At 63.1% G+C, this 18763-nt stretch overlaps 2 protein-coding genes across 2 annotated transcripts; one reads left to right on the top strand and one right to left on the bottom strand.

The window, feature by feature from the left end:
* The first annotated feature begins 5962 nt into the window (after positions 1 to 5962).
* KLF16 (KLF transcription factor 16) lies at positions 5963 to 17456 on the top strand. Its single transcript, XM_055247039.2, has 2 exons — positions 5963 to 6675; positions 15078 to 17456. The coding sequence occupies exons 1-2, from the start codon at positions 6219 to 6221 to the stop codon at positions 15377 to 15379; spliced, it is 759 nt and encodes a 252-aa protein (XP_055103014.1). The 5' UTR covers positions 5963 to 6218; the 3' UTR covers positions 15380 to 17456.
* Positions 7730 to 9328, bottom strand: LOC134733007 (telomerase reverse transcriptase-like). Its single transcript, XM_063620651.1, has 3 exons — positions 9291 to 9328; positions 8084 to 8244; positions 7730 to 7955 (listed from the first exon to the last, which is right to left on the bottom strand). The coding sequence occupies exons 1-3, from the start codon at positions 9312 to 9314 to the stop codon at positions 7757 to 7759; spliced, it is 384 nt and encodes a 127-aa protein (XP_063476721.1). The 5' UTR covers positions 9315 to 9328; the 3' UTR covers positions 7730 to 7756.
* Positions 17457 to 18763: the final 1307 nt, after the last annotated feature.

Genomic DNA, 18763 nt, shown 5'->3' with positions numbered 1-18763 from the left:
AGGTAGAGGCTACAGTGAGCTATGATTGCTCCACTGCACTCCAGCCTGGGCAACAGTGAAATCTCATCTTAAAGACAATAATAAAACATTTTTTATTTTGGAATAGTTTGAGGTCTACAGAAGAGCTGCACGTGTGGTGCAGAGAATCCCATCAGCCCTTCACCGGCTTCCCTTGTGGTAACACCCTGTCAAAGCCAGAACGTTTTCTTTTTTTATTGAGCTGGAGTTTCACTCTTTCACACAGGCTGGAGTGCAGTGGTGTGATCTCGGCTCACTGCAACCTCCACCTCCAGGGATCAAGTGATTTTCCTGCCTCAGCCTCCTGAGTAGCTGGGATTACAGGTGCCCATCACCACACCTGGCTAATTTTTTTTGTATTTTTAGTAGAGATGGGGTTTCACCATGTTGGCAAGGCTGGTTTCGAACTCCTGACCTCAAGTGATCCACCTGTCCCAGCCTCTCAAAGTGCTGGGATTACGGGCATGAGTCATCACGCCTGGCCAAAGCCAGGAAATTAACATGGGTACAGCTCTGACAGTGAAACCCCGGGCTCTCTGTTCCAGTTTCCTGTTTTCCCCCAAAGTCTTTTCCTTTCCTGGCCCGGCCCCCATCCAGGGTCCCACATGGCATTTCATCCTTATGTCTCTTGAGTCTCTTAAATGTCTATCATGGTTCTTCAGGCTTTCTTTGTCTTTAATGACTCTGACAGTCTTGAAGAGGCCTACTGAGGTGTTCTGTATAACGTTCCCTAATTGGCCAGGCGTGGTGGCTCACACCTGTAATCCTAGCACTTTGGGAGGCCAAGGTGGGTGGATCACCTGAGGTCAGGGGTTCAAGACCAGCCTGGTCAACATGATGAAACCCCGTCTCTAGTAAAAATACAAAAATTAGCTGGGCGTGGTGGTATACACTCGTAATCGCAGCTACTCGAGAAGCCGAGGCTGGAAAATTGCTTGAACCCAGGAGGGAGAGGTTGCAGTGAGCCGAGATTGTGCCATTGCACTCCACCCTGGACAAGAGCGAAATTCTATCTCAAAAAAAAAAAAAAAGCCCGGCATGGTGGCGGGCGCCTGTAATCCCAGCTACTCAGGAGGCTGAGGCAGGAGAATCGCTGAAACCTGGGAGGCAGAGGCTGCAGTGAGCCGAGATCACGTCACTGCACTCCAGCCTGGGCGACAGTGAGACTGTTTCAAAAAAAAAAAAAAAAAAAAAATCAAAAAAGGTCCCCTAATCTCGGTTTGCCTGTCTTCCTGAGGTCACACTGAGGTGACAGGGTTTGGGGCAGGACACCCCACTGGCGGCCCCTTTCTCCTCACATCCTAGCATGGGTGGCCGAGACCCCCACGACTTCACCCATGATGTTGACCTCGGCCCCCTGGTGCAGGTGGGGTCCCTGGATCTCCCGGGGCCCATCGCCATCATCTGTCCCTGCCCTGTTCTGCGGCAGCGAGTCCCTCGGTCCAGCCCACACTGGGCAGGGGGTGGGGGGAGGTTTTATTTAGAAGATGAATTTTCATACAGAAAAGCCTAAAAATGAAGGGACAAATGGCCCATCATTGCATTGCTTAGATGCCTGTTGACGTTTAGAGGCATGTAGTAAATACACATGGGAAAAAAAAAATGTTTGAGTACTACAGAAAAGTACTATAAAAACTATCACAAAGACCTGACTGTCTTAAGAGGATGTGGCAGTTCCAGTGCATGCACACACACACACACACACACACACGTCCTTAGACATTACCCCCTCTTCTGCTGCACCTTTGTTATTCATTATTGTTTTTATTTATTTGAGAGATAGCTTGCTGTCACTCAGGCTGGAGTGCAGTAGTATAATCTTGGCTCACTGTAACCTCCGCCTCCCCAGTTCAAGCAATTCTCCTGCCTCAGCCTCCCGAGTAGCTGGGATTACAGGCGGCCCCCCACCACGCGTGGCTAATTTTTGTACTGTTAGTAGAGACAGGGTTTCACCATGTCTACCAGGCTGTTCTTGAACTCCTGACCTCAGATGATACACCCGCCTTAGCCTCCAAAGTGCTGACATTACAGGCATGAGCCACCACACCCAGACAATCTATCATTACTTTTAGAGACAGGATCTCGCTCTGTTGCCCTGGCTGGGGTGTATCACAGCTCACTGCAGCCTTGACCTCTGGGCCGAAAGCAATCCTCCCGCCTCGGCCTCCCGAAGAGCTGGGACTACAGGCGTGCACTACCATGCCTGGGTAAGTTTTGAATTTTTTTTTGTGCAGACAGGGGTCTCACTATGTTGCCCAGGCTGGTCTTGAACTCCTGGGCTCAAGCAGTCCTCCCATCTCGGCCCTCTAAAGTGTTGGGGTTATAGGCGTGAGCCACTGCACCTGGCCCTGCACCCTTGTTTTTGGCCCTCACCTACCTTGGGGTATCCATGTTGTGGGTACACCCCTGGTTATGTAACCTCTGCCCTCATCTGTCCTCTGGGAGACTGTGTTCTTTGCCCTCTATGAGGCAGGGCCCCAGTTCCTGGCTTCGTGGCCCCTCTGAGAGTCCCGCTGTCGTGTTCTTCCTGCCGTGCTAGAGAACCACCCCCAGCAACACCTGGGTGCTGTCTGTCCCCTGCTGAGCTTTGCTCCATAGCCATTCAGGCTTGGGAACTCCATCTGTGGGGCTGGGAGGAGCTGTCCCCCCAAACCTCTTGGGTACTGTCAGGGAAGGGTAGATGTGACCCCCCATTTACAGGTAAGGAACAGGTTTGAAGAAAGAAGGGGCTGAGTTATGGATGCCCCAAACTGTCTGCTACCTCTTAGCTGTGAGCAGGTGTCAGCTGTTCTCGGTCCTCTCCCAGTCTTGATTTTTTCATCTGTAGAATGGGAATGACGGCTCCTTTTTTTTTTTTTTTTTTTTGAGACAGGGTCCTGCTGTGTCACCCAGGCTGGAGTGCAGTGGTGCAATCACAGCTCACTGCAGCCTTGACCTCCCGGGCTCAAGCGACCCTTCCACCTTAGCCTCCTAAGTAGCTGGGACTACAGGAGTGGGGCCACTGCGCCCAGCTAATTTTTTTTTTTTTTTTTTTTTTTGAGACAGAGTTTCTCTCTTGTCACCCATGCTAGAGTGCAGTGGCACGATCTTGGCTCACTGCAACCTCCACCTCCTGGGTTCAAGCGGTTCTCCTATCCCAGCCTCCTGAGTAGCTGGGATTACAGGCACGCGCCACCAGGCCCCGCTAATTTTTTTTGTATTTCTAGTAGAGACGGGGTTTCTTCATGTTGGTCAGGCTGGTCTCGAACTCTTGACCTCAGGTCATCCGCCTGCCTCGGCCTCCCAAAGTGCTGGGATTACAGGCGTGAGCCACCATGCCTGGCCTCCAGCTAATTTTTTTTTTTTGAGATGGAGTTTTTGCTCTTGTCGCCCAGGTTGAATTACAATGCTCAATCTCAACTCACTGCAACCTCCACCTCCCAGATTCAAGTGATTCTCCTGCCTCAGCCTTCTGAATACCTGGGATTACAGGCGCCCACCCCCTGGCCCGGCTAATTTTTTCTTGTATTTTTAGTAGAGACGGGGTTTCACCACGTTGGCCAGGCTGGTCTCGAACTCCTGACCTCAGGTGATCTGCCCGCCTCGGCCTCCCAAAGTGTTGGGATTACAGGCGTGAGCCACTGCGCCCGGCCTGCAGCTAATTTTTTAATGTGGAGAGTCGGGGGCGGGGGGGGGTCTCATTATATTGCCCTGGCTGGTCTTGAACTCATAGCTTCAAGTGATCCTCCTACCCTGGCCTCTCAAAGTGCTGGCATTCCAGGTGTGAGCCACCGCGCCCGGTGGAGAACTTACAGGGTCATAGAGAGGAGAGTAAGGAAGAGAGGACAGAGCCCTGTGCCAGGCGCTGCTGGCGGTTTGTCCATGTTCACCACAGGGGTCATGGGTTGCCTGAGTGTTCCTGGGGCTCAGGGGTGTGACTAGAAGCCTCATAGGTGGGGTGTGGGCTGTGTGCCCCCCACCTGGGGGCTCCTGCCTGTGCAGTGGCTGGCATGACCGGCAGATGAGGCCACTCACTTGAAACCCTGATAATGGCTGGAGTGGGCAGACAGTGGAGTCTCACAGTGAAGGTCCCGCCTGGGGCCATGTGGCCCAGAGAGGGCAGCCTGGACCCATGGCCCACCCCTGGAGGCTGCTCACCCCTGCCCATCCCATCGTTAACCTCCCAGTCACAACTGTAAGCCTCTTGAGGGCAGGGCTGGTTGGTTCTGCTCTAAGCCCAGGAAACATCAGTGGAAGACGCATGCTTGGGTGTGGACCCTGAGGTCTCAAGACACACCTGTCCACAAGCCAATGCGGGGTCCCAGGACCCTGGGGGCTGCTGGGATGGTGGAGGCCTGGGGGACCTGCCCAGGTGGCCCACCGTCCTAGAAGTTCAAAGACAACAGAGGCCCAGCATGAGCAGGAACGCCGACCCCCAGCACCCACCGAACGGTAGGGGTGCAGAGAGAGCTCTGGAGCCCAGGCCTAGGAGAGGAGCAAGTGTGTGCAGGGTACCCTGTGCCCTCCCCCACTCGCTGAACCTCCTCTCTCTCAGCTCCGCTCTGTCCAGCCACGTGGAGTGGGTTTACTGGGGCCCAGGGAAGGCTCAGCTGGCATAACCAAGCATGGTTGAGCCCAGGCGCAGTGCGGGCGACCCAGGGGACAGTGGTCAGCCTCAGGGCGTCAGCTGGGGTTGCAGGTGGGCGGGGGATGGGGCTACAGAAGCCCCGAATCGGGTCAGGGCCTCTGTCCATGCCCAACCCAGAGCAGGAGGTCGCCGCAGGCCAAAGCAGCTCCGCCCCCTGGAGGCCGCTCCAGCCACCGCGCAGTCCCCGCCGCCCCGCGGGAGCTGGCAAGGGGCGGGAGCGCAGTCGGGACTGAAGGGGACCGCCCAGTTTCTGTGCCCCCGCCGCCTTAGGCCTGCGAACTGGGCCATCCGCGTCCCTGGTATCCCCGCCAATATTTAATAACTTGGCCTGGACGTCTTCGCGGCCGGGAGGCCCCAATACCTGGCCTCAGTTTTCCCGTTCGAACCCCAAGGATAGATGCCTGGGAATGCAAAGAGAAGCCCCGGACCCCCGTGTCCCAGCAGGGCGGGGAACCTCTGACTAGCTCAGGCGCCCCCAGCCTAGCCTAGCCCTTTGCGTTTGGCCCCCTCTTCCCGTCCCCCTATTCCGACCCTCTGGGACCCAACCGGCCCTCCCCACCCCCAGTGGGGCGCGCTCTAGTAGCTCCGGAACTGGGTGCAAAAAGAGGAACGAACGCAGGCTTGCCCCACCCTCCCGGGCCCCGCCGCGGACGCGGGATACCGGGTGTCTCGGCCGGGAGGCTCCGAGGGGCTCTGTGAGCGGCGAGGGGGAACCCCAGAGAAGAGGACGAGCAGATGCCTGAGTGCGGGGTCAAAACAGGGCCCCAGGCCGGGAGAAGAGGGGGGAAGGGTCGCGCACGTGGCCTGGGGGCGGGGCCGGCCGCTTCCGCACCCCCCCAACCCCGGCCACGTGGGGATCAGAGCCCTCCTCCATCGCGAACGGGGGCGCGCCCGGGGCCAGGGGGGAAGCATCCGGGGAGGGGGCGGGCTCCCGACGGCCGCGCGCCCCGGCGTGGGGTGGGCGCGCCAGCGAGGAGGCGGGGCGCGCTCTGGGAGGGAGGGGCGTGCCGGGATGGGGCGGGGCGCGCTCTTGGAAGGAGGGGCGTGTTGGAGAGGGGGCGGGGTCCTCGGCCTCCCGCCCCGGCTTGAGGGGGTGGTGCTCCGGGAAAGGGTACGGGGGCGCGCGCTGGAGTGGGGCGCGCCGGGAGGGGGCCGGGATCCCCGGCCTTGCACTCCAGCGCGGGGAGGGCGCGCTCCGGGCCTAAGACGCTGAGCGCTCGCGGAGGCCGGAGTGGGCGCGCCAGGGGGCGGGTTCCTCCGGCCCGAGCCCCGCCCCCGGCGGCCGCGCGCGGCTCCGAGAGTGGTGGAGGGCGCGCCGGGCGGGGGGCGTGGCTGCAGCGCCCCGAGGGGGCGTCCTCCGGGCGGGGCGGGCTGTGGCCGCCCCCGCGGGCTCCGGTGCGTCAGGGCGCGTCAGGCGGGGCGGGGCAGGCCGAGCGCGGGCGGCGGCGGCGGCGCGCGCCGGGCCTCCTCCTCCTCCTCCTCCTCCGCCTCCCGCACTCGAGCAGCCGCCGCCGGCCGGACGCCGTTCCTGCCGCCTCCGCTCCGCCTGCCGCGCCGCGCGCCCTTGCCCGGCATGTCGGCGGCCGTGGCGTGCGTGGATTACTTCGCCGCCGACGTGCTCATGGCGATCTCTTCGGGCGCCGTGGTGCACCGCGGGCGGCCCGGCCCCGAGGGCGCGGGCCCCGCCGCCAGCCTGGATGTGCGCGCGGCGCGCCGCGAGGCCGCCTCGCCCGGGATCCCGGGGCCACCCCCGCCGCCCCCCGCCGCGTCTGGCCCGGGCCCCGGCGCCGCCGCGGCGCCCCACCTGCTGGCCGCCAGCATCCTGGCCGACCTGCGCGGCGGGCCCGGAGCTGCCCCGGGGGGCGCCTCGCCCGCCTCCTCCTCCTCAGCCGCCTCGTCCCCGTCCTCGGGCCGCGCCCCCGGCGCCGCGCCCTCCGCCGCCGCCAAGAGCCACCGCTGTCCCTTCCCGGACTGCGCCAAAGCCTACTACAAGTCCTCGCACCTAAAGTCGCACCTGCGGACGCACACAGGTGAGTGCAGCCGCGATTCCGGCCCGCGCGGGGGCGGCCGCCTGAGACCCCTCCCCCGCCAGGACCCCGAAACTGCGTGGCGCGTGGGGGGCGGGGAGGGGGGCGCGCCCGGGCCGCCGCCGCGCCGGCCGGCAGGGCGGGGCCTCGGTGGGTGGGGCGCGCGCGGGGGGCGTGGCGGCCACGCGGTCGGGCGGCGAGCGGATGGCCGCCCCGGCAGCAGTGGCGGGGGCTCCGGGGGCCCAGCGAGGTCTGCGGGCGGGATTGAGACTCCTGGGCAGACCACCTCTCTCTCTCTCTCTCTGGGTCTTGTTCCGTTTTTTTTTGTTTTTTTTTTTTTCTTTTGCGTTCTGCTCTGGGCGGTGGGCACTGTGGTTGGAGCATCCGGCTCTGGGGTTCTGGGTCCTCCCCCTCCCCCAGCCTCAGTTTCCTTATCTGTGAAAATGGAGGAGGAACTGCGTCGCCGCCGCCGGGGTGGCCGCGCGGATTCTCCCCAGAGGTCGGCAGAGCACCTGGCGTGGGGCCAGGATGGGGGGAGCCCGGCACGTTTTCTGTGCGTTCTCTGTATTTTAACGAGTGGGAGTGCGAGGCTAGGAGTGCGGGTTGGGGCCTGAGTCTGGAGCCGGGAGACTTTATAGGAGGACCCTCGAGGGGCTTGGGTCCACACTACGTGTATTTCCCCGGCGTGTTTTTTCACCCCTGTCTGGCGGGCGATTCGGGAAGGTGCTCATGGTTGGAGCGGGGAGCGCTCCGGCTACACCAACGCCCCTCCTAGCGCAGTCCCCGGGGCGGCGAGGGGAACCGGGAGCCTGGTGGGCCTGGCCATATTTTTTCACTCCATCCCCTCCTAGGGTTCCACTTTCTGGACTGGGAGTTTGGACTGGGGAACAGGGGACAGTGGGCCTTAATGGCCGGCCGGGGTTTGGGCATTAGAGGTGCTTGTCCCTTCCGGGGAGGGTGGGGGGCTGGGGGAAAGCTGTGGGGCTGCCCTTGGCCTTGGCATTCTGGCCTTGCCACCAAACAGAGGACCTCTACCCGATCTGGGTCTTAATTTCTCATCTCTATCAAGAGTGCGATGCTGCCTCTATTTCATAGCCGTAGCGGGGGCCGCTTTGGGCAGCGGGACACTCCAAGGGGCTTGGTCCGTGGGCTCGGATTGTAGGGACACGTGGAGCGGCCGGAGGGAAGTGGGCTGTCCAGAGTGGTGGGCTGAGATGAGCAGGGGCCGCGAATGCCTTGTGGAAGAATTGAGGGTATGGGGAGCCGCGCTGGGACGCCTGAGGCTGGAGAGCAGGAGGGCGGGTGGGGGCGGTGGTGTGTAGCCTGCAGGCCGCCCCCTCTCTATTCTCCACTCTTTTCACCCCTCGCGCAGTCCCTGTCCTGGTCCCAGGGGCCTGGAGGGTCTGCCCACCTTGAGACACAGACGGGAACCGAGGGCGTCAAGACAGGACTTGGGTGGGGTCTGCGTTTTCTGCGAGGAGCCACACATCTTCGGCGGAGGGGTCCCAGGGTGTTACCTCTTTTTGAGGGCAATGGGGTCCGTGTATCTCCGCGGGGAGGGACATTGGGGGTCTGTGAAGATGGCGAGGCAGCGTTGGGAACAGAAAGGGAGGTGCCTCTCCGGGCGGTGGGCAGGGGTCCAGGAGTGCCCTGGCTTGTTGGGGGTGAGTTGGCCGATCTGAACAGACAAGGGGCTGAAGTGGGAGCCTGTTGGGAAAGCGACTCCCACCTGCCTACCCAGGTCATTCTTCGCTTGCCAGATGGCGTGGCTCGAGAGCTCCATTTGGGTTTTCTGAGTTTCTGGGTTAAGTGGACGTGATGGCCACCTCCCAGAGTGGCACCCAAGAGGCACTTCCATAGGCCCCCGGGTATTGGGGCAGCGGTCCCTAAGCCAGCAGGGAGGGGAGGGATGAGTTTGGAGTCCTGGGAAGGCAGCATTGTTATCCCGGGATTGCAGTAAGAAACTGAGGCCTGGGGGTGCCCAGTCGGGCATCCCCAGGGGTGGATGCAGATGTGCTGATGACGCGCCACCGTCTATCCTCTGCGGTGGGGGAGGGCAGGGTGGATCTCCTGGCACCCTCCCCCACCCCTTGGGAGCCTGCTGACGTCCCATTCCAAAGCCCCCTTTACAGTAACTATTTGGGGACTGGGAGGGCAGTCCCAGGCCCAGGCACCTTGGATTCGGTTTCCAAAGGGTTTGGATACTTGTGGCTTTCCAGGTTCCTCTTCCGGGCCTCCCCAGCCCCCAGGACCACCAAGGGGTCTGTGTAAACGGTCTCTTTTAGTGGAAGGTGGTCTGGTTTTTTCAGCCCCCGGAGGAGGGAGGGAATGGCTGCCGTTAAGCTGGTTTTGGGGGACAGGAAGGCCGTGTGTTTTTTTGGGAGGGAGCCCCATTGCAGGGCTGTCCCTGAATGGAGTGGAGGCTGGGAAAGATCCGCAGACGAACCCGAGTCACCGGCGGCCGCAGGGCTGTCCCGGGGGCCCCTGAGAACGAGTTCCGCCCCCACCCACCCCTGCCTGGGGTGCTTCTCCTCTGTAAAGGAGGAACTGGAACACCAGTCGTGGCCTGGCCCCATTTTTACAGATAAACCAACTGAGGCACACTGGAGGAGCCCCACCTGTGCAAAGCATGGTGCTCCCATGATTTCGGCCACATTTGGCCCTGGGAGCGGAGAGGCCAGGGGAGCAGTGGGATGTTCTTCATGGGGGCAGCAGGCGGCAGGGCTGCACCTCCCATCCCCTGGGTCTGGCCCACAGCCCCTATCCTAGCCCGGCCGGCTCTCAGCTCTCTCTCCCTTGCGTGGGGCGGGGAAGGACTTTGGAAGCTGTGGGTGATGTTGACGCCGTTGCTATGGTTACGGAGAGTGAGCGAGCCAGCGAGTTGGGGCGGGGGCGGGAGGAGAGGCTGGCTGTCGGCTCCCTGCTCTCCAAACCCCCTGCATCCCCGGAGGGGGCCCCCCCACCCCCGGCTTGCCAGTGCCCGGCACACTGGCAGCCGGCGCCTCCTGAGGGTTTGCCGAGGCCCTCCCCAGGAGAGGGGCTCAGACCTGGAAGGGGTCTTCTCACCCACGGCTTCTCCCCTCCGCACTTACTGAGACATTTGGGGCCTGATGGTTTTCTGGGGAGGGGCTGTGCTGGGCACTGCAGGGGGCTATGCAGTGTCCCCAGCCTCTACCACTCCATGCCAGGAGCACCCCCTCCCCAGTCGTGACAATCACAAATGTCCCCAGACCTTGTCAGGTGCCCCCCCAGGGGGCTGCAGGGTCAGCTCCAGTTGTATCCCACTCTGAAGTCCCGTTTATTTGCATCTGAGAGGTCTTGGTGAGCCCCTGCTGCAGGCCAGCGCCGAGCATCCTAGTCCCTGCGCCCCAGGACTTAGGGAACTGTGTCCGTGGTGGCGGGGGGGGGGGGGGGGGGCAGGGGGGGGGCAGGGTGGGGAGTGGCAACAGGGATGCTAGTGATGACGGAAAGCGCTTCCTGGAGGAGGCAGCCTGAGGCCCACTGGGCTGGGTGGGGCAGGGAATGGGAGAGGAAGGGCGTGCTGGCTCTGGGGTCTGCTGTGGAGGTAGGGACTTGAGGTGGGGAGGGGGCACTTCAGCAAGGTGAATCCCTGTACTTAATCCCGAGGGTGGGGACGCTGGGGGCGGCAGTGAGGCAGGCTGGATTTTGCAGAGGCAAATCCGTTTATGGAGAAGGGATTAGGATCAGAGAGGGGTTGAGGAGGGCAGGACGAGATGTGGGAGGGAGCCAGGCGTGCTGGTCTGTGCACTGGGTTGGAGGGAGACTCCTCAGGACGAGGTGTGCAGAGGAGTGTCTGAGTGCCTGCCAGGATTCTGATCCCTTGCTGAAGAGGGCCCCAGGAGGACAGGTGGGTGGGGAAACTGAGGCCCAGAGGGGGAAGCAGCCATGCCCCACTTCATTCTTCCCTCCACCCCCAGGCAGAACTATGCACTCCTGTAGGGTTGGGATGGCAGTGCTGGTGGGCAGAGCTTGGGAGAACTGGCAGCTTATCTGGGGAGGGCTGGGGTGGGGCAGTGCCAGGCCACAGGGGTGGGGGGTAGGGGGCCAGGGACCGCCCTCCCCCACCCACCGCCTCTCCAGCCTGCAGAGTGCAGAGAGCAGCTGGAACTGCCTGCAGGTGCCCCAGCTAGTGGGATGGGGAGGGCTCCCCCAGGGTTGTGGGGGGTGATAACCACCCCCCCACCCAGGCTCTCTGATAAAAGCAGCCCAGATCGGCGGGGAGGAGGCAGATGATACCAGCAGGGCGAGCTGTGGGGGCGGGGGCACCGTCCTGGCCCTGGCTTAGACCATTTCTGAAACAGAGGTTACACAGGCACCAGGGTCCTTGAGGGGGTTGTCCTCCCTGCCAACCCCCAGGTGCCCAGAGTCTGGTGCAGGAGGTCAGGAGATCCTGGCCTGGGTTGGGCCTCAGGTGGGCCTCCTTTTATGTGGACGGGAGTAGTGATAGTTCGGCGGCGGGGTGGGGAGGACAGGAGTATTCAAGATGCTGAGCAGTTATCTGCCCTTGCTCTTGTTGGAGCCAGAGCCTGATCCCCTAGGCCTGCACTCTCCCTTTCCACAGATATGCATTAAGCACCTGCTATACCAGGCCTGTGCTGGGCATTGCTGGGGACCCAGCCGTCAATGAAGTGCCTGCCTTCAGCTCCCATTGGAGTGCAGGGGTGCAGATATTATACCCACAAGATGCACGCGTTTTTGGAAGCCTGGTACAAGGACAGAGAAGCTGACCAAGGGTGCTTGGGGGGCACCAGGCCACTGTGAGGAGCACTGCTGCTCAGAGAAGCTCCGGGCAGGATCAGCCATCAGTTTTGACCCTAGGCCAGGGCAGAACTCAGGAAAGCCAAACGCAGTCTGGGTGGCCCAGGCAGGAGCTGCTAGACTACTGCACTAGTCCAGGCGTGAGCTGGGAGGGGCAGGGTGAGGTCTGGACAGATCCCGAAGGCGATGGGATTTGGCTGGCAGGTGGCACGTGGGGAGGTACGGGATTGACACAAGGGCGGGTATGCCTGCCTGCGTGTTTGGCGGGAACAGCAGAGGGTTTGGAAAAGGGAAGTCTCCTGGAGGAGTGGGGGTGGGGGAGGAAGGAAGCTTTGGCTTTCGGAAGTCAGGGGAGCTGGGGGCAGAGTGGGTGTGGGGGTTGCTATGGCCCAGATAGTATTCGAGACCCCACCCCCAGGCTGGTAGGGCCTCACCACCAGTGTTCCTCCCTTTCTGCAGCAGCTCCCAGAAGCAGCTGCCTTATAGGTTCTATAGAACCTGCTCAAGGATCACTTCAGGAGCTCCTGCCCTCCCTGGGTGGGTAAGAGGCCTCCCCAACCCCAGCCTTTCCTGGCTGTCCTGGGATGCTTGCTTTGCGGCTGGGGCTGGTCTTCCCCACCTGTGCCCTCCCCTACAGACCCGACCCCACCTGTTAGGTGGACGTGAGTGCCCCGGCAGGCGGCCAGCCACAGCCCCCCTCCCCACCCCAAGGCCCCCCAGACAAGGTCAGGAGGTGAGGCTTCCCTGTCGGAACCAGGGCCATTGGCACAGTCCGGCAGTCCCGTCTCCAGGCCCCTCCTGTGCGGGCTCAGACGGGGCCGGGCCAGGTTTCCAGGACTTCCTGGACTCCATTTTTCTGAGCCTGCCTGTTTCCGAGGCTGTCCTGAGCTCACCCGGGCCCATCCTGAGTCAGAGGGTCAAGTCCACCGCGGCCCCGCCCACACTGCCCTCCCGCGTCGTCCCCACCCACCGCATCCTCCGGGCGCTGCGTCGCGGCCAGGTAGCGCCGAGAAGCTGGGTGGCTGTGCACCTGGGGGCCCGGCCGGCTAGGAGCCAGCGCACTCTGGGCCCCCACAAGTTCACCCCACCCTCTTCTCTGCGAGCGGATTGTGTGAGTGGCAGGGCCTGGCATTTCAAAGACGGGCTTCGCCCAGAGCAGCGGGGGTGGGTAGCCCGTGCACCCCCTGCCCCGCCACCCACGTGCGCATGTGCGCGCCCCAGTCTCCGAGCGCGGGGCGGGGCTGGCAGGCACCCAGGCCGGCGAGGCGACCCTGGCCCGGGCCCCCTGGCCCCGGCGGGAGTGGGCCCACGTGAGCGGGGCCGGCTGGGGCTGCGGATGTCCCCGCCGCCGCCGCCGCCGCCGCCGCCGAGCTACGTGCGGCAGCTGTGTTCCCAGCGGCTGCGCGCCCCTGCCCCGCTCGCCCCCCTGGCAACCTGCTCCTCGCAAAGTAGAACTAGGGGAGAGGGAGTGGGGACCAGCCCCGCCGCCCTGAAAGGGGAAGTGAACCAACTGACTGCGCGGCACCCAGCCGTGGGATGTTCCCCCTTCCCTCCTGCCGCCTCCCCGCCTGTGCCGTGCAAGATGGCGACACGGCGGCATGTTCCCTGGAGGGGCGCGCGCCGCAATCCCGTGGTCTGCTCCGGCCGCGCTCCCACAGCCAGACCCCCTCCCCAGACTGAGGCCCTTGGGAGCTGTCAGGGCCCGGTGGTTGAGATGGGAGTGGGGTCCTTAACAGGGCTGCCTTGCGCCTCTTGCTTGGGTTGTAGACGGCCCCCAGCTGGGGGGACCCCCGACCCCAGCTGCATCCTGGGTTGCTTGGGGGAGACTTGGGGTGTGGAGCAGGCAGCCCCAGGGATTTGAGGCTACTGTTGGTCTTGGTGACAGTTGGTCTCTCTCCCTCTCCAGCTGCCTGGATTCACAACCTCTTGGGGAGGGGCTGCTGGTCTCTGTCTGCGGTCTTGTTTTGCTGAGGGTGTGGGGGTGTGGCAGGGAGGAAGGATGAGATGAGGAGAAGGGAAGGTTTTTTCTTCCACCTTGGGTCACGGGTGATCGCTGGTGCCCCTCAGCGGGCAGACCCCTCCACCTTCCCCTCCCCCTCCTCAGCTGGGCTCCCCAGGGCAGCCCCTGATCTTAGAGCAGAGATGTCACTGGGTCACCTCCCGCCGGCTGTGTATCCCTCCCCATGGTCCCTGCTGTGGGTCCTTCCAGGCCCCTGGCTGTCTGCAGTTCTTCACTGACTGGTGGGAGTGCTCCTAGGGCCAGAGCAACCTCCAGTGCTGGGTGTGGGCCGCCCAGTTTGTAACCCACCGGGTGACCACCCTCCTGGCCGCCCTGGCCCTGCTGTGGCTTCCTTGGGAATAGGCTTTGAGGTCACTCAGGGGAGTTGGTTCTGACGTCTGTCTTGCTACTCAGGGCTCCAACCAGTGCCACGAGGGGCACGCGCATCCAGTCTCCATCCACACAACCCGCCCTGTAAAACCCTGGGGTGTCACGGGAATAACGTCCGGGAACGCCAGGGTCCCGGGTACCTGGTGCAGGGCCCGAAAGGGTGGGAACTTCGGGGATGCAGGGCCCTTTGACCTGCTCCGGGCCCTGGGTGGAGGTGGACTGACCTGCCCCTCCCCAGTCGTTGGAGACCCATATCTGCTAGGGAGACGCTGACATCGCGATGCCACATGCTGTGGGCGTGAGACCCCGGCTAAAGGAAGGGGGTCGGGCGGCACAGTTCTAGAGCAAAGACCCACACCGAGTGGAGGCGCACAGGCAGGCTCGGATGGCGACTGCTGGTTAGGGGTAGGATGGGCGAGGCCCGGCCTTGGCGGTGGGAGGGGACTGTGGAGGAAGTGGCCGGGTGGTGGCCCGCCCCTGCCCAGCGCCATCTGTCCCGCGGGGGCGGGGCGAGTACAGCCAGTCGGGCCCCGCCCCTTCCCGGGAGACCCCGCCCCCTCCCCTCCCTGTGAGCTTTCCTGCCTGTCTTCCATCTAACCACACCGCGAGATCAGGGCCCAGACTGACTGTGCCTGCGGGTTCCTCCCATGTCCCCCTGCTCGTGGAGGGGCCAGGAGGATTAGGGAAGTTGCCATGATTGTACCCCCTTAACCCAGCCTTTGCATCCCAGGTGGTCATTTGGAAAAGGAGGGGATCATGCGCAGACGAGAGGCCCCGAATGCTCCTCGGGAGGGGCAGGGACAGCCTGACCCTTGTGCTCCGAAAGTCGAGCATGCCTTCTGAACGCGCCTGTGCCTGGGACAGACACTGCTCCCAGTGTCTGTCCTTTGCTAATCCCTGCCAGGGTCCCGCCTGGGGCCAGAGGCTGTGGAGGCCTGGGGAGCTTCAGCCTTGGGGGTCTGTGGGGGTTACTTATGGTTAACAGATTCTGGGCTCGCCGGAGAGTCCTTTCTAAGAGCTGGTAGGAAATAAGAGGATTATTTATTAGGGTCTCGTGTAGGGCCACCAGAGGGTGGGTAAGGGTTGTAGTCTTTGTGCTTTTCCATGTTTTAAATTCACACTCAGAACTCAGCCTCTAAAACGGCACGGGACAAATGCCCGCCACCCTTTGGGATTTGCTGGAATGTCTGTCATCTGCCCCCCCACCGCTGACCGCTGTTTCTGTCTCTCTGTCCAGGGGAACGCCCTTTTGCTTGTGACTGGCAGGGCTGTGACAAGAAGTTCGCCCGCTCCGACGAGCTGGCCCGCCACCACCGGACGCACACGGGCGAGAAGCGCTTCTCCTGCCCTCTGTGTTCCAAGCGCTTCACCCGCAGTGACCACCTGGCCAAGCACGCCCGCCGCCACCCCGGCTTCCACCCAGACCTGCTCCGGCGCCCTGGTGCCCGCAGTACCTCCCCCAGCGACTCGCTGCCCTGCAGCCTGGCTGGGAGCCCTGCGCCCAGCCCCGCGCCCAGCCCAGCCCCCGCAGGCCTGTAGGGCCCTCGTGCAGCCCACCCTGACCGTCAGGATGCTTCTGCCATCTAGGGGTGTAGTGAGGACCCACGGGGAGCCTGGGCCCCTTCCAGCCATGGGCAAACCCTGAAGACGCCCCTGCCCCCCTCCAGAGAGTGAGGAGGGGGCCTGAGACTGGACCTGGGTCTGCCTGACCTCAGAGGTGGCTCTCAGGATGGGTGACGGGGGCTTGTATCTGTAAATAGCCATGATACTAACTTTCTTCCCATCTGTGCAACGGGGCCCCCCAGGGCAGCTAGGAGGTCCTTCCCTCTCCTCTCCACCACCCCTTGCTGCCCCACTCCTGGGGTGGGGTTTGGGGGGGTGGAGTGGATTTCTGGGAGCTGGCCCTGGGAAGGCACCCCCTGCCCCATCCCTGCAGGTTGGGATGAAGTGTGCAGACAGCCATAGAGGAGTCGGGGGTTGACATGGCCCCTGCCTCTCCCCACCCCACCGAAAGCCATGGGAGTAGTTCAGGGAAATGGGGGTGCAGCCCAGCCGCCCCCCATTCGGGTACTCAATCTCAGGTGTCCACAGGTTCTGCCCACGGTAGGGGCTGCCCGGCCCCCCAGACCTCGGGGGTAGAGCCAGGAGCGGGGCGGCGTTAGGATGCCCTGAGGGGTTCCAGGTGTTGCTTCTGAGACCTGGGATGGGGAGGGAGGGGACCTCTGGGTTCTTCCAAAGAACATTCGACTCAGTGGGGTCGGGAGGTGGGAGGCGGATATCGGGGTCAGAAGGGAATGCTGGCTTATTTATTTTCCTCTGTCCTCGGGTGTGGGGGCCCTAGCTCCCCCTCTCTGGGTGGGTGGGTGAGAGAGGCTGCAGGGGAGGCTGGCACCGGTCCTGGCCCTCCAGTCCCTGCCTTGCTGACTTTGGCCTTTGCGGTATCACGTGACAATCAACGCTCCCTTAGCGACGCCTGCGGCTGTTGGGCTGCGCTGCCCTCCCTGGCCTGCAGGTGGGGCCGTAGAGCTCATGCCCGCCGGGGTTGCAGGCTCTTCCGGGCCTGGGCTGTAACCTGGCCCGGCCCTGCTTCCCCGGCCTCCCCTCCTCCTCCTGGGTGCTTGGAAGAGGTGGGCCCTGGCCCGTGGTCGAGGTCTTGCCTCGTGGACTGGAAGCAGAGGGCTGGCTGTGCAGCCTCCTGGGGTAGCTCGTTTTTTTTGCACCGGGTAGAATATTTTTTCAGGCACGGATTTTTTTTTTCTGGGCCCCTGTTGGGTGGTCCGGCATCCTCAGGGGGTGTGAGTGTGTATGGGGGGGGTCTCTGAGCTGAACTTGGGTGGGGTGGGGACTTGTCCCTCGGGGGCCACCTTTGTGTCCTTGCCAGGGGTCATCCTGCTGTGGCCTGGGTTGCATTTTCTCTTGGGGGGTATTGAGGACCCCCAGCCTGGAATGAGAAGGGTCCCAGGTTCCATGTCAGACCCAGAAAGGTGGATCCCCCCACTGTTGGCTGCAGGAGGTTTTTGGTACCCCCTTTTGTTCCAGAACCGTCCTGCCTCTCGCGTGGGGACAGGGGGGCTTTAGATGGCGTTGGTGTGCACCTGGACCCAGCCCCGACCTGGCAGGATCCAGGGATGGGTGCCTGGGATCCTGGGGGGAGGGAGGCAGGGGACGCCCTTCTGGAGCTGGGCTCGGAGGCTCTGCCTCGTCCAGCCCTCTGCTCTCTGTTCTCTGTCCCTAGCCTCAAACCCTCTTCTGGCAGCGCTAGTGAGATGCCTTAGTCTGTGGGGGTGGGTGGGGGACTAGGGCCCCGTTTTCCTTTGTGAGTCTTGGTTGGCCCCAGCCCTGGCAGGGGCCTGTCTGGAGCAGGGGCGGGTAGGGCTGTGGGTTCCAGAACTCTCTAACTGGGCCCCTCTCCAGTGTCCAGGGGCTTGGAGAGACCTGCTACCACCCCTCCACTCTCCCAGGAGTCGCTGATCACTAGGAGGGACCTGGTTCCAGCCGTTTGCAGGGGAGGTGGCTCCAAGGGGCGTGTGCTTTCCATGGGTGGCGCCCCTCCCCCGCCCTGCCTGGCCTCATCCTTGTATTTAATTAATTAAAACAAGCCCCTTTTTAAACCCTACTCCAGCGTGTGTGTGGTCTCTCCCGTGGCAGTCCCCAGCCTGTGGGCACGCTCTGAACCCCTCTGTCCCACCCACGAGTGTGGTCCCAAGTTCATCTACCTCGTGGGGAAACTGAGGCAGGGGGCTAGTGAAGAGGGTCTTGGCCAGAAGGCCCCTCTGGCTGAGACACAAAATGCCCTGCCCCTAGCCCTAAGCCCTGCGGAGGGGGCTGCCTGCAGCAGTGCGTGCTGCGCCCGCCGGGTGTCACCCACGCCTGGCGCAGCTGCGCCCCCCCGCCCAGCTTCCCGCCCGCCCCGTTGCCTGGCAACAGAGGCACGGTGACACGGCGCCCGGGGGCGTCCGCCGCCCGCCCCTTCCGGTGCCGCAGGGGATGGGGGAGCCTGCGCCCCCGGGGCTGCTCGCAGGCGCGGGACAGGCTCCTCCACGGAGGGTCCTCCGGCCGCTTCCCAGGCTCCTGTGCTCTTGTATTGAGCGCCTGCTGTATGCCAGCTCCCCTAGTGGGAATTGGGAAGAGGGGCCGGTGAAAGCTTTGAAGCCCTCCCCAGGAAAAAACCACTCTGGACCCCAGCGCTTCCCAGAGCCTGGAGGCCGGCGGGGCTGGGATGGGGTCGGGCAGGCCACTCCTACACACCTGCTGAGCCCTGGGGCTTCGCCTGCTGCCCGCCCCGGGGTAGGGGGTGGTCGGCCTCTGGTATCGCGCAGCCGGCGCCGGCTCATGCCAGACCCCTCCCCAACCTGGGCGGCAAGTTCCCGGCTTTACTCCAGGGCAGCCTCCCTCGTGCACCCCCCAATCCTGCCAGACCCATCCTCCCATTCTACCGGACGCCCCACAAACATCACCTCCGGGACTCTAGCACCCCTCCAGCTCCTGCCTGGTTTTCTGCCCCTCTGGAGCAAAATGTCTAGAATATGGGGTCTACACTCGCAGCCTCACCCCTGTCTCTGACGGACACACTCGCATTAGGCTTTTAAATTACATCCCCCCACCCCCAACACACACACGTGCCCAGAAACAGCACCATCCTTTTGGTGCCTTTGGGACCCCGACCCTCCTGGGCGTCCCTCCCGCCCGCAGGCGGCCCTTGCCATGCCCCCTGGCTCAGTCGAGGGCAGTTCCATCCTGCAAGGCCAACATCCTTGGGGAGTCACCCTGGACCCCACCGTGTGTCTCACCACCCACATCTGGCCCATCTGAAACCTCCTTGGGCTCTACCTTCAAAATAGATCCAGAATCTGGCCGCCTTTCCCTGCTGTAAGGGCCTCCACCGCGATGGTCTAGCCTCCTCACGACTCACCTGAACCAGTG

This window comes from Symphalangus syndactylus, chromosome 17 (genome assembly GCF_028878055.3).
Source record: "Symphalangus syndactylus isolate Jambi chromosome 17, NHGRI_mSymSyn1-v2.1_pri, whole genome shotgun sequence".
In the NCBI taxonomy this organism is placed as follows: Eukaryota; Metazoa; Chordata; class Mammalia; order Primates; family Hylobatidae; genus Symphalangus; species Symphalangus syndactylus.
Note: the sequence above shows the minus strand (reverse complement) of the source record. Positions and strands in the feature narration are given on the sequence as shown.